Source organism: Martes martes, assembly GCF_963455335.1.
Source record: "Martes martes genome assembly, chromosome: 5".
Taxonomy (NCBI): Eukaryota; Metazoa; Chordata; class Mammalia; order Carnivora; family Mustelidae; genus Martes; species Martes martes.
Window position 1 is genome coordinate 32507898 of NC_137892.1, and position 13254 is coordinate 32521151.

Consider the following 13254-nt stretch of genomic DNA (forward strand, 5'->3'; position numbering starts at 1 on the left):
AGGTAAAGGGATTCACTTTGCGGGTGGTGGAAACATTCTGAAATAAGGCATTGGTAATGGCAGCATAACATTGTGATTATTCTAAAAACCACTAAATTGTATGCTTTAAATGATGATTTTTGTATTACATGAATTTTATCTCAATTTAAAAAAAAACACCTTAGGAAAAAAAAGTAGTGGGAAGTTGTTAAAAAAACAAACAAAACAAAACAAACAAACAAAAAAAAAACCCAAGAGGTATGATTTGGAATCCAACAAACTTGGTTTCAAATCTCGGTTCCGCCCAGCTGAGTTATGCCATCAGAGAAGCGCTTTTAACTGCTGTGACTCAGTTTCTTCATCCAGCCAAATGCCAACTTCATGGTGTGGCTGTGAAGATGAAGTGCAGTTGCCGGTCTGAGGAGCTTTGCATACTGCCTGGTACATGATAGGCTTTCAGTCAATAATTATTAAATCGAAGAGACCGGAATTCTTCAACTTTCTCCTATATATTTTTGCATGAAATTGAAATGAACTGAAATGAAATTGAAACGAATTATTGAAATGATCCAAAGATAGCCAGTGTAAGCTGAAAGGCTGGTCATTTGCTGTTTGGCAGCTAACTCAGCTGTGAAAATCTCAGCTTACTTGCACCTCCTGGGAGTGGGGAAGGGTACATTTTAATGACCCCTGTGGTCCCTTCAGTACTTAAGCACTTGGGGGAAACAAGGGGGATAAAAGTTAAACATCCCTGCTTTTTCCCTACTGCTTACGCCTCTATCCTCCTTCTATAATTGAAAAGTGATAGCACAGCCTCTCTTTTAATTTGGTTGTGGAAGGGAGCTAAAACTTTGCTTTCAGTGTCTAATTTGTTAAAGGCATTTTTCCTTTCATTAAAATTCCTTTTTTTATACTATGATTTAAAGAATACCTTTGCACTGAGAACATGGGTTTAGAAAACTGTGCTTCTGTTTCTTTTCTCCTATATGTCTGCATCGATCACTTTTTCTCATGACAGAATGCTAATGAGACCTTTCCAGTTTGACCCTGGAAGCTTTTCAATCATCAGCAGTGCTTTTTCTAAACATTTGTTGTTTCAAACAAGTTGGCCCCTGTTGACAGGATTTTAACGGCCCAGAAAAATCTGTTTTGGTCACCAGATACTCTGATCTGTCAGGGAAATCCCCAGGGTATGGGGTAATCCTCCCTTCTTTTTCAGTATTTTATAGGTGAGGCCCAAGTGTGGGGGTTACAGAGGCCTGTCTGTTTACTGAGGGGAATTGGACTCTGTATACTTCCTTGTTTCCCTTCAGGATTTCAACGATGAATTCTCAGATCTGGATGGAGTGGTTCGACAAAGAAGGCAAGACATGGAAGGATACAGCAGCTCTGGTTCTCAGACTCCTGAATCTGAGAACTCTCGAGGTCTGAGAAATTTCTGTATGTTACCTAAAGTATAAGGCTCTACCAGATATCCTCATCTCACCCCTATAAAACAAAACAAAACCAACAAAAACCACCTTTTCAATCAGGAAGGGACTAATTAACAATTAAAATTTGATAAGAGACTTTGGAGAAAGGGTCGTTTGAAAGTTTCAGGGAAAAGAATTGTCTGCTTGGTTAAAAAAAATTTCTCTTTATACACATTTAATAAAACTCTTAAATTGACGTCATATTAGGGCAGTTCAAAGAGAAACACACAAAATGTTTTGTTTTGTTTTACCTCTTCTTTCAATCATATTATTCACTGTTCTAGCTGAATGGGCCCAGTGAGTTAGTGGGCTAAGGACAGACTGTCCTTGTATCATTTTCTTACTTCTTAAGCATTGAATTTCAATACCTAACCGCTGAACCAACTTGTGAGAAGATCCATTTATATTCTCAGCCATTATGCATGTTGTGAGATTAATTTGCTTTGTGGTTGATGCTGTGTTTTTAAATGCATTGGGAAGGAAACTTAGCCAGCCCCATTTTGGCTTGATAGATTTCCATGTGACAGAATCCCAGACAGTTCTGAACGTCTCCAAGGGAGAAACAAAACCAACCCGGGCAGATGCCCATGTGAATAGAGTGCCTGAAGGAAAAGCCAAGAGTCTCCCTGTACACGGTAAGGAACAGAATGTCTTGGGTAAGGGAGTGTGGTAGTCATCAGCTTGTAACTTTTCAAGGACCCCCATATGTCAGGGGCCCCTGGGTGGCTCACTTAAGCATCCCACTCTTGGTTTTGGCTCAGGACATGATCTCAGGGTCCTGGGATCAATCCCTGCATTGCCCTCCCTGCTCTGTGAGGAGTCGTCTTCTCCCTCTCCCTCTGCCCCTCCCTCTCCCTCTACTGCTCTCACTCAATAAATAAAATCTTCAATAAAAAATAAAGGGCACTCATATTTCAGTTTATGACTGCCTTTCATATTTCCACCCCTCCTTTCCTACTGTAGGTCTTTGTTCTGTACATATTAATTCATGTACTCATTCAACAAACACTATCCAGTTCTGTGCTTTATTGTGAGGGATACAGAGGTGACTCGTCTTCCTGGAGCTCCCTTCATTATTTTTAGTATCTCGAGAATGTTGCTCAAAAACTGGTGATAAAACTCAAATTAAATTAGTGCTTACTTAGTAAGTATCCTAATAGCTGTTTGCCAATTATACTGATATGAGAGCAAGGACAGACACCTGGAAGGCTTCAATGTTTTCTTCAATGTCTATTATCCTGGAATAATTACCTCTTTCAAGTACCTCTTCCCCGCAGGGACTTTGCTGGATGAAGGAGGTGTGTTGTAGTTTTAAAACCGTTTTTTTCTCCTCCCAACAGGTCAGTCAGAAACCATTGGAGTCCTACACAAATTCAAGTCTCAGACATGTACAACTCTCCACCATATTCTTATATTTTACGCAATTGTGTAAGTAGATGAATTTACTATGAGTGACTTAAAATCATTCATTTGTCTAAAAGAATAATCTCACGGTTCCAAGAGTCATTGTAAATCTCAGTTGTCTCTCATGTGACCCACATCTTTCCTTTGACAGTTTTGTCTCCTATTCCAACATTTTGTTTTCCTTAGGCTTAGGTTACATTTTCCTATTCATTCCCTAATTTAAATAAATAGAAGGAAGGAAGGAAGACTGAATTGGGCCAATTCCAGCAGAGGACTACGTTATGAGTGGATACTATTAGTAAGAAAACTGTTCTGTGAATGATGAAGCATCTTTGGCCTTACTATTTATCTTCTCATCTATCCCATGTTCTCTGGACAGAGGCCAAAACAACTTCAAAATACCATCATCCCTTTTACTGTGAAAACTCTGGCATAACTTTAAGACCTTTCCTCCTCAGCTTCCAGCCTTTAACCAATTGTTTTTCTGAAAATAGGCTGACCCAGTTCTAGGTTCTCCTTACTACCAGGGAGGATGTGCCCAGTTTGGTTTCCAGATAAAGAAGGGAACTTGTGAGTCAACAGAGAACAAGACTGGGCACTCACTGGCCAGGCCCTCCTAGTAAGGGACACAGCACCCCATGGGAGGAGCACAGGCTTAGTAATCCACCTTGGGCATAGCCTTGAGAGACCCTAGTAGAATGGCCATTGTTTATAAATCAAGGAACCTGGACCAGAAGATTTTAAATCCCGTTTTCGCTCTCAAGTTTTGTGACAAGCCATCAGCCTATTGAAAAAAAGACCTTTTTCAAGTCTCTCTGGCAAGTTAATTTTGGAGAATATCTTGCCTTAAAGATACAACACTGGCTCTGAGTTGACAGTTTCATGAATGTCAGTTCATGAACCTATTAAGAATTTCTCTTTTATCCCTTTCTAGTGTCTGTGCACTAATCATCTCGACCTTCTACATGAGATACAGAATTAATACTCTGGAGGAGAGGCTGGGGTCACTAACCTCCATCGTGGACACTCATCATCAAGAGTAAGACGATTCCCTCCCGTGCTGTCATCTGCTTGCTTCTGAGACTACTCTAATGTTGGGCGCTTACCATCCTTCTTAGCAAATGTGAACTGAGGTTACATTCTGTAGGAGACATTTTGTTAAGTGCATCCAGAGGGGATAGAGGGGTGGGTGGCAGGGTCCTAGAAATGAATGCCTGGACTCCGAACTGTTCTTGCTAGAGTGTTGCCAGATTATCAAGAAACATGCCTGATTTTACATTCTCTTGTTCTGGTAGCCTAAGACTCAGCTGTGACCTTGGCCCACTTTGTAATATATACCAGTTTATCTTACGAAAATGGCAGTGGGTGAAGACACTAATAGGAAAGAAGCAATTCAAATAACTCAGCTCAGTGCTCGCTTCGGCAGCACATATACAAATAACTCAGCTCATTTATCACATATTAACTCTTTATATTAACTCATATATTCACAAAATTCTTGACTACTTTTAAGATCTCTGTGACTAGTAATTAGCTGAATACATCTGTGAAGATTTTCCATCACACCCATTCAGAGCTCTCTCCTTCAAATCCATATACATAAGGATTTTGATCCATTATCAAAAAGTGAAATAAATTACTCCATGTTAGAAAGCATACTTGTAACCCAAGTTTCTTTTTTCTTTTTTTTTTTTTTTTAACTGTTGGGTTTTTCTTTTTTAGTTTAAGTAATCTCTACACCCAACGTCGGGCTCAAACTCATGACCCAGAGATCAAGAGTCACGAGCTCTTCTGAGCCAGCCAGAGTGCCCAACTCAAGTTCTACAAGTAGTGATACTCATTTACAGAGTTTATACCATGTGCTAGAGACTCTATTAAAATAGATACATAGGGCACTTGGGTGGCTTAGTTGGTTAAGCGGCTGCCCTCAGCTCAGGTCATGATTCCAGGGTACTGAGATCAAGTCCCATATCAGGTTCCCTGCTCAGCAGAGAGCCTGCTACTCTCTCTCCCTCTGCCTATCACTCTGCTTACTTGTGCTCTCTCTGTCAAATAAATAAGTAAAATCCTAAAAAAAGAAAAGAAATAGATACATATACGTGCAATTCTAATTTTATATTCACCATAGCCTTTTGTAAAAGATTTTATTTATTTATTTGACAGACAGCACCATAGCCTTTTAAAACAACTTTTATTCCCATTTTACAGATGAGGAAAACTAAGACCCAGAGAAATAATTTACTGTCATACAATTTATAATAAAATCAGGTCTCAGATGCAAGTCAGTACGACTACATGGAGGACAGGCTTTCCCATCTACCAGTGGCTTGGTTGTGAGGGACAGCCTAGGAACTGGATTAGGCTGTATAGAGTGTGCTTCAGAATCATCTGGATGGCTTGTTAAAACAGACTGCAGGGCCCCTCCCCAGAGTTTCTGATGCACTAGAATGGAGGGCCCAAGAATTTGCATTTCTGTCAAGTTCCTAGGTGATGCTGGTGGTGCTGGCATGGGTCTGTACTTGGAGAATTATTAGATTATGCCATTCTAGGGCCTCTTTATGCTCAAACAATGACCTAAAGTCTCGTTCTGTGGCTTACATATCTGCTGGCTTATAGGTTCTTTCTGAACCATAACATATACTTTTGAGCCAATACAGTGGAAACATAAAGAACAGTCTAGAATAGATTTATAGATTTCTCCCTTCTTGTTCAAAATGCTAACATACTTAGGCCACAGTAATATAATGTGCCCTCCTAGTTCACTATCATATACAGGGTTGGTTTTTTAACAAAAATGTACCTTATGTCTGATTATCATTTCGTTAACTTGGTGATGATGAGGGGAAAACTCCCACTAACAAGAACAAAGGGAATATTCATTCCACTATTTACTCAACACGGGGTGCCTGGTGGCTCAGTCATTAGGAGTCTGCCTTTTGCTCAGGTCATGAGCCCAGGGTCCTGGAATCGAGCCCTACATTGGGCTCTCTGCTCAGTGGGGAATCTGCTAATCCCTCTTCCTCTGCCTGCTGCTGTCCCTACTTGTGTGTGCTCTCTCTCTCTCAAATAAATAAAGATTTTTTATGTATTTATTTGATAGAGAAGGAGCACAAGAGTAGGGAGGGTGAGAGGGAGACGCAGACTCCCTCAGGGGAGCCTAATGCAGGACTTAATCCCAGGACCTGGGATCATGACCTGGGCCGAAGGCAGACACTTAACTGACTGAGCCAGCCAGTTGCCCATAAATAAAATCTTAAAAAAAAAAAAAACAAACAACAACCCAGGAAGAAGTAGTGTAAAGAATCATCATTTAAAGGAAAAATCACAAAGATTATGACATGGGACCAGGAACACCCATGATGGGAAGAATATGTTCATAAAGTGATTTATAAGACCTGAACCTAATCTTCCTTTCACCAAGGTGATCCAGCCATGCTGCCCCACAGCTAGATCCACACTTGTAAGTGGGTCGGTTAGTTGTCGCAAAGTCCATACCTTTTACTGGCTTTGTTGGTGCATCAGTAGCGTGTATGTGGTCAGAATTTCATGTTGATCCATCAGTTCCGTGGGTCTCCGTTCTCTCCTCTAGATACTGACAGATTCCCATTCAGCTTCCTGTCTGGGATCTAAGATTTTGATGGTGTGGCTCAGGGATACAGAAAGCTGTTTGTTTTTAGTACTAGTAAACAGAAAAACATCTAATTCCTTTCTTAATGTTTAGATGATCCTCAGTCATTCACCAAGTACCTGTGTTAAATAATTAGACCCATCACTGCCATCTAAAACCTTAATGGCTAAATAAATTCCAGCCAAGAAATATGGAGAAGCTAGAGACCATGGTCTTAACCTTAACATGAAAATCTGCTCAAAGGCTTTAGACCACTTCTCCAGGAAAATGTACACACAGCGCTCAGTTTCCTACAGTTTCAGCTGGTATGGGACCCCACTGAGCCCTGGGGAAGAGCCCATGCTGTAAATACTTGAAACGGTACACAATGAATCCACGTTCCCTTATAAGACAAGGCCAGTTCCATGGGCATGGCAAATCCCAAACTAGAAAAGTCTCATACTTGAGCAGCAATTTGACTAAAATTCCTGTGTAAATGGTCTCTACTCCAAAAGTAAGTCTATGACTGAGAAGAGCAGTAATTCTTGCTTATTTCTGGTCTGGTGGGGACAGTGAGGATATTCGAGGTGAACAAGAGGTCTAAGAAGCCATGCGCTTGAGCGGAATTGCCTGATTTTTTTGGTTCGGAAGCCAAGGTACAACACGGCCACTTCCACAAAAACAGGTTAGGAGATGTCCAGCCTTTCCGATGTTAACAAGTGAAATGCTCACGCCTGGCGACTGTAACCCAGTTTTCTATACAAATAAATTTTAAATGTGTTCATTCCACTTCCTTTGCCACCGCTGCACATAATCATTTTTCTCTTTGTTCTTACAGACAGACAGCACCATCCGGCCTGGGGTCACAAGTACAATTAAACGTGGAGGTCCTCTGCCAAGAGCTGACGGCTAACATAATGAAATTAGAAAAGGTGACTCACATATTTCCTGGGCTGGGGCGAGAGCCGTGGTGCCTGCTGATGGCCAGACAGCACGGGTCACGCACACAAATACCTGCATGGGGTAGCAAGCAGCTTCTGTGAGCAGAGCCAGCCCGGGGATGTCACTATAAATGGGAAAGAGTGTTTTTTCTATTCCCACCCAGAAACAGATTTCAGTGTCACTCTCCTTGTGGGTATGTCTTTGGCTTTTCCTCCTCAGAAAGATTTCTCTCTACCACAAGGGCCCGACGGCCAGTGACCACTGACACAGGGTTCAGTGGAAGGGACACAGCAGGAAGTGTCCTCACCACAGAGTGTGGCCCAGCGCCACCCAGGCTGATTGTTGCCATCCATGAAATACTGTGTTCAGTCTGTTAGAACCCAGCCAGCTGGATGTCACTGTTCTGTCTGAAAGACAAAGAGTCCAAGTTTCCAAGTAACTCACTCAAAGAGACACACAGAGAAAGTTGGCAGATCTGGAATGCGAACCAGGTCTGATTCCACAGTTGTGTTTGCTGCTCCTCACAGGCCAACCTGAGGCCTTGCCAGTAAACCACTGATGTACCTTTACCCTCAAGAAGTGTCTAACAGTAGGGCAGTTTTTTAACAAATCTGTCCTAAAACCTGTGTCATTCTTCGAAGCCAGGAGGAGGGCGGACAGGAGGATTGGCACAGGAGAACCGGCCCAGAATTAAACCTAACTAACATTTCTTCACCTCTCCTTCCGGTATGTCTCTCTCTTCCATCTGGTAGTTCGTTTCTGCCCTAAACCTTAAGGAAGGGTTTCAGGTACAGGGGTTCAGTTCAAACTGTTACCACACATGCCCAGCATAGCTCTCCCTAATAGTGCAGTCATGTTTACCTGGTAAGAAATGTGAAATACAAATGAGCCAAATGATGTTGGTTTTGTTAGACTAAATGGTGGTTAGCAGTCAGTTACTGAGGGATTGAGAGCCAAGGAGTCTCCAAAGTTCTGCTTGAAACCAAAGGATAACCTAGAATTCCTACTGAATCTACGGACAAACTTGGAAACTTTTCCTCTTCTTAATCCAAAATCATCCTAGAGAAAGTCAGGTGTAGCCACCCAGAGTTTTCTTTTCTAAAATGTGAGTTGCTGAGAGTGGAAGAGATGTTTTTCACGTGTCCTGCCATGCTTACAGACGTCGGGCTTCCACGCCGGCCTGGAGAACGGGTTGGTCGTCATTCTCTCCATCCAGTTGCTCCCACTGGTACACAAGGGCATTTTGGGGCCAGAAGCACCCAAATTCCTGCCCATCCCCTTTTGCACTCCCTCCCGCTCTGGTGCCAGGCCCAGCTAGGGCACCCCACGCTGTAATGAGGGGCAGAACCTGTCCACAGGGGGCAGACAGATGGCTGCGTCTCCTGCCTTCCGCCTCAGCTTCTCCTAGAGCCGAGCTCCTCGGCTCGGAGGCCTGCACTCCCACCAGAAACCTTGGTCCCAAAGCAGCAGTAGTAAAATAAGCGGGGTTAGGGCCCCAGTGCTGATGTGGAAGTTCTAAAAGTTGTAAGTTGCCCACACGGCTCAAAGGACTCTGGGCATGAACAGTGTGCTCTGGCTCACGGGTCCGCCCTGCTCTACAGAGGCCGTCCGCAGCGGGGGGCCCAGACTCGAGGTGCAGTCACAGCTGGCCCCCTAGCTTTTAATTCCAGGTTTCTGTCTTTGGAGGTGTGTTTTAGATATTTTGCTTATCAGGACTTTATGTCATTTCTTTTTCTTCCTTCGCACACCTGCTTTTCTGTTTACCTCTTCTGGTCCTGTGGAGTAGGTAGCAAAGACAGGACAGGGGAACAGGGTGGGGACGAAGGCAATGCCTTTTACAGGTCATAAGATAAGTAAACTTATTGTCTGAGAGCCGCAAATGGCATTCATGGTGGAGCAGAAGTGGCAGACCTCTGTTTTCACCCGCCGTCTGCCACTGAGTATGTGGCTGATCTCCCAGTTCCGTGTGTGAAACTTTCTGTTTGTGGTGGCGGAGGGCAGTGAGGGGAGCACCTGTGAAGTTCCCGGCACAGACGTCCTAGATGCTTTGCTCCTCACCAACCCTGTGTGCCTGCAGGACATCACAGACTGGTCTACAGAAATAGATAGGGGGCGCCTGGGTGGCTCAGTGGGTTAAAGCCTCTGCCTTCGGCTCGGGTCATGATCTCAGGGTCCTGGGATTGAGCCCCGTGTTGGGCTTTCTGTTTGGCAGGGAGCCTGCTCCCCACCCCCCTCTCTGTCCACCTCTCTGCCTACTTGTGATCTCTATCTGTCAAATAAATAAAATTTTAAAAAAAGAAAGAAATAGATACTATCTGGGGCGCCTGGGTGGCTCAGTCTGTGGAGCATCTGACTCTTGTTTTTGGCTCAGGTCATGATCTCAAGGTGGCTCGATGGAGCCCTATATCCAGCTCCATGCTCAGTGGGAAATCTGCTTGAGTTTCTCTCTCCCTCTCCCCCTCTCCCACCTTGTGCTTGTACTCATTCTCTCAAAAAAAAAAAAAAAGTTATATATATATATACACATATATATATATATATATATATATATATATATATTCTATTTTATACACACACACGTGTGTATGTGTATCTTTTCTTTAATTCCATGGGGTTCCCCACTCCCATCACCATATTGCTTGTTGGGAATTCCTTGCTCAGAATTCTTGAAAATTCACTTACTCAGCAAATATCTGCTGAGCACGTTTCTAATGCCCAACTCTGTCCTGTAGTCTCGAGATCCAAAGATATGTCACAGACCTGGGCCTGTGAAACTCAGTCTTCTGGGAAATGGGTAATATCTCATAGGAGTGTTCAACTTTGATGGTTTGGGTCAGACACCACAAGACACAACAGCTCCGTAAGGCTCAGGTTCCCATTATCTGTATTTAGGTCACACTTGGTGCTGTGAAGGCTTTTTGTTCTTTTCCTTCCATCTGATTTCTCTTGGTCTCTCCTAACATTTGCATCTTTGTGCCACTCTTTGTTTTTAGCCCCCCCCCCTTTTTTTCATCTTTAAGTGGATTATCAACAGAATTTACTTCCATTAAGCAGCATTTGCCTGATTGCAACTGAATGTGGGGCTACTTTTTATTCAACGTAGAATAATCTCAGACATTATCCAGATCATGGCAAATGGGCTCTTGGTAGAAGCCATTCTGTTTAGGAACAGGAACTTCTCTCTTGTTATTTCCAGATACAAAACAACCTCCAGAAGCTGCTTGAGAATGGTGACTGACAGACCGGGTCAATCGTTCAGGCCGACATGATACCTCGCGCGTCCCTTTGGAGAAGGTGCTCCCCGAGGCATTCTGGTGGAGCGCTCCCTGCTGGCCAGAGGAGCGGGCGGACCAGCATCCCCAGCCATGTTTGCACTTGGAGGTCTCCAGCTCAGGAAGGGGGGAGGGGGAATAATTCTGGTTCCTGTGCAATAAACATTGACCCTGTCTCTCTGAGGAAGTTTTCAGTGCTGCTGCCCGAACAAAACAGACCCATGTCTGGAGGTCTCTGGAAGGGCCTAGTGGACACACTCGGGTGATTGTGGTGCCACGGTTCTCGTGACTGTATCAGCAAACACACTCCACTCCGTGCCTTTTTAGTCCTTTCTGTGCTCCTTTTCTCTCCTTTATACCCCTCTGAACCAGCCTTCAAACGAAGGGAGAGATCATGTGCCAAAAACCTGATACGGTTCTTTCAAGAATGAGCCCTGATTCTCCAAAACAGACTTGCCTCAAAGAACACCAGCGTTTTTTTTCTTTTCCACCCTTCTGCTGTTCTGTTCTGCTTTAAATCACCCTGCGTATCTTCTCAATTCAGTATGGACAAGAATTTCACAAAGCAGATTAAAAGTACCCCGTTTATGTTGTGCTTTGTTCCTGTAACTAATACTTAATTGGACTGATCGTCACCCAGCCCAGATCAAGAATCTATGACCACATGCAACTGAAGTACTAAATTAAACTTACTCAAAACCAAAACTAATCTTTAAACCAAAAGGTACAATATGATTTGATACTGGATGAAAAACCCTGAATTTTTAAGTTTATAGGTGGATGATGTTAGTTTTGAAACAGGCTGCCTACATGGAATGCTGAAACCCCTCCCAGCATGACAAATGAATGCTCTTGCTGACCAGAAGAAGTAACTGGTGGTTTCCTAACTTCTATTTACCATATGGGTTGGCTGGTTTTTATTAATAATTATTTAGGTACCATAAGATCTGTAATGTAAATGATACTCTGTTTCTATTGGCAATGCATTTTATAATCATTTCTATGAAATGTACTTTGTTTAATCAGATAAGCTAATAAATGAATTGGTTACATCATTTATATTTGTTAGCCTGTTGGACAAGAACTGTGCCTGGTGCACCCGTCCCCCCCCCCACCCGGCTTTTAATAAATACTCATTGGTTAAAATGCCCTGCTAACACTGTGTTCTGTCAGTTTGTAAACTCATTTAACTAAGACAACGTGGCCTTTTTAACAGCTTCTCCCCTCTCTACTACTTCCAGCTCACCCATGCTTCTCTCCTCCCAAGTATCCATTTCAAAACTTAAAAATAATTTAAATTCTGGGGTGGCAATGATACAGGGGAAAGAAAATGAGCTTTTAAATCATAAAAATAATGCTTTATTCTTGGGTTCATGTTTTATAAGTTGTGTGACCTGGAGATCTTTTGGCCGTTTTCCCCTATTTTATGTATGTGACTAAAAGTACCAACAAAAAGTGTCACTGAGAGGATCAAATGTGATGATATCTCTAGAGCCCATCAGTGTCACGCCAACAGTGTACTCTCATAACAAGGGCCATATTCATTATTTTTCAAAATGTTCTCATGTCTGACATTCCAGTTTCATAAAAGTTCTAAGTCAGTATAGTCCAAACCCATTAGGAATTCAAGAATGGGTTAAACTACCTACACCTATACAGAGAAATTTTACAATGTATGAAAAGCTTTGTATACCCAATATATTATATTAAATACCCAATGTATTAAAAGGTTTAAATTTCACAGTAAACAAAACTGAAAGGCAACCTTCAGAATAGAAGATATTTGCAAATAACACATCCAATAAAGAGTTAGTACCTAAAAAATATAAAGAACTTATACCCCCCAAAAGAAGACATCCAGATAGCCAACAGACACGTGAAAAGATGTTCAACATCACTGACCGTCAGGGAAATGCAAAGAAAAGTACAATGAGCCATCACCTCACAACTGTCAGAATGGTTAAAATAAACACAAGAAACAACAGGTGTTGGTGAAGATGTGGAGGAAAAAGAACCCTCCTGCACTGTTGGTGGGAATGCAAACTGGTGCAGTCACTCTGGAAAACAGTATGGCGCTTCCTCAGAAAGTTAAAAATACAACTACCCTATGATTCAGGAATCACACTACTGCATATTTACCCATAGTGGATACAAAACCACTTATTTCAAAGGGATACATGCACTCCTGTTTGTAGCAGCATTATTTACAATAGCCAAATTATGGCAGCAGCCCAAGTGCCCACTGAAAGATGAAGAAGTGATAGATACAGAGAGAGAGTGATATATGAGATAATAATACATATATATCACTGTGTGTATACATAACAATGGGATATTATTCAGCCATAAAGAGGCATGAAGTCTTGCCATTTGCAATGACATGGATGGAGCTAGAGGGTGTTATGCTAAGTGAAATAAGTCTGTCAGAGAAAGACAAAACCACATGATTTCACTCATATAAGGAATTTAAGAAATAAAAGAACAAAGGGAAAAAATAAAACAGAGACACCAAGAAAAAGACTCAACCCCCGAGAACAAACTGATGGCTACCAGAGGGGTAGGTAGGTGGGGGGATGGG

At 42.4% G+C, this 13254-nt stretch overlaps 1 protein-coding gene across 15 annotated transcripts in view; it reads left to right on the forward strand.

Annotated features, from left to right (window-relative positions):
* Nucleotides 1-11831, forward strand: part of GRAMD2B (GRAM domain containing 2B) — a 111920-nt gene extending 100089 nt beyond the window's left edge. For 3 of the 15 annotated variants that reach the window (XM_080804517.1, XM_080804520.1, XM_080804518.1), the window contains 7 exons: nt 1293-1404; nt 1964-2086; nt 2792-2879; nt 3790-3894; nt 7301-7394; nt 8050-8130; nt 10601-11831. In XM_080804517.1, coding sequence (XP_080660643.1) covers nt 1293-1404; nt 1964-2086; nt 2792-2879; nt 3790-3894; nt 7301-7394; nt 8050-8130; nt 10601-10642 — 645 coding nt within the window. In that variant the 3' untranslated portion in view covers nt 10643-11831. Of the gene's footprint in view, nt 1-1292; nt 1420-1963; nt 2087-2791; nt 2880-3789; nt 3895-7300; nt 7395-8045; nt 8131-10600 lie in introns of all 15 variants that reach the window. The other 12 variants (XM_080804521.1, XM_080804513.1, XM_080804524.1 and 9 more) reach the window with 5 other exon arrangements.
* The last annotated feature ends 1423 nt before the right edge of the window (nt 11832-13254 follow it).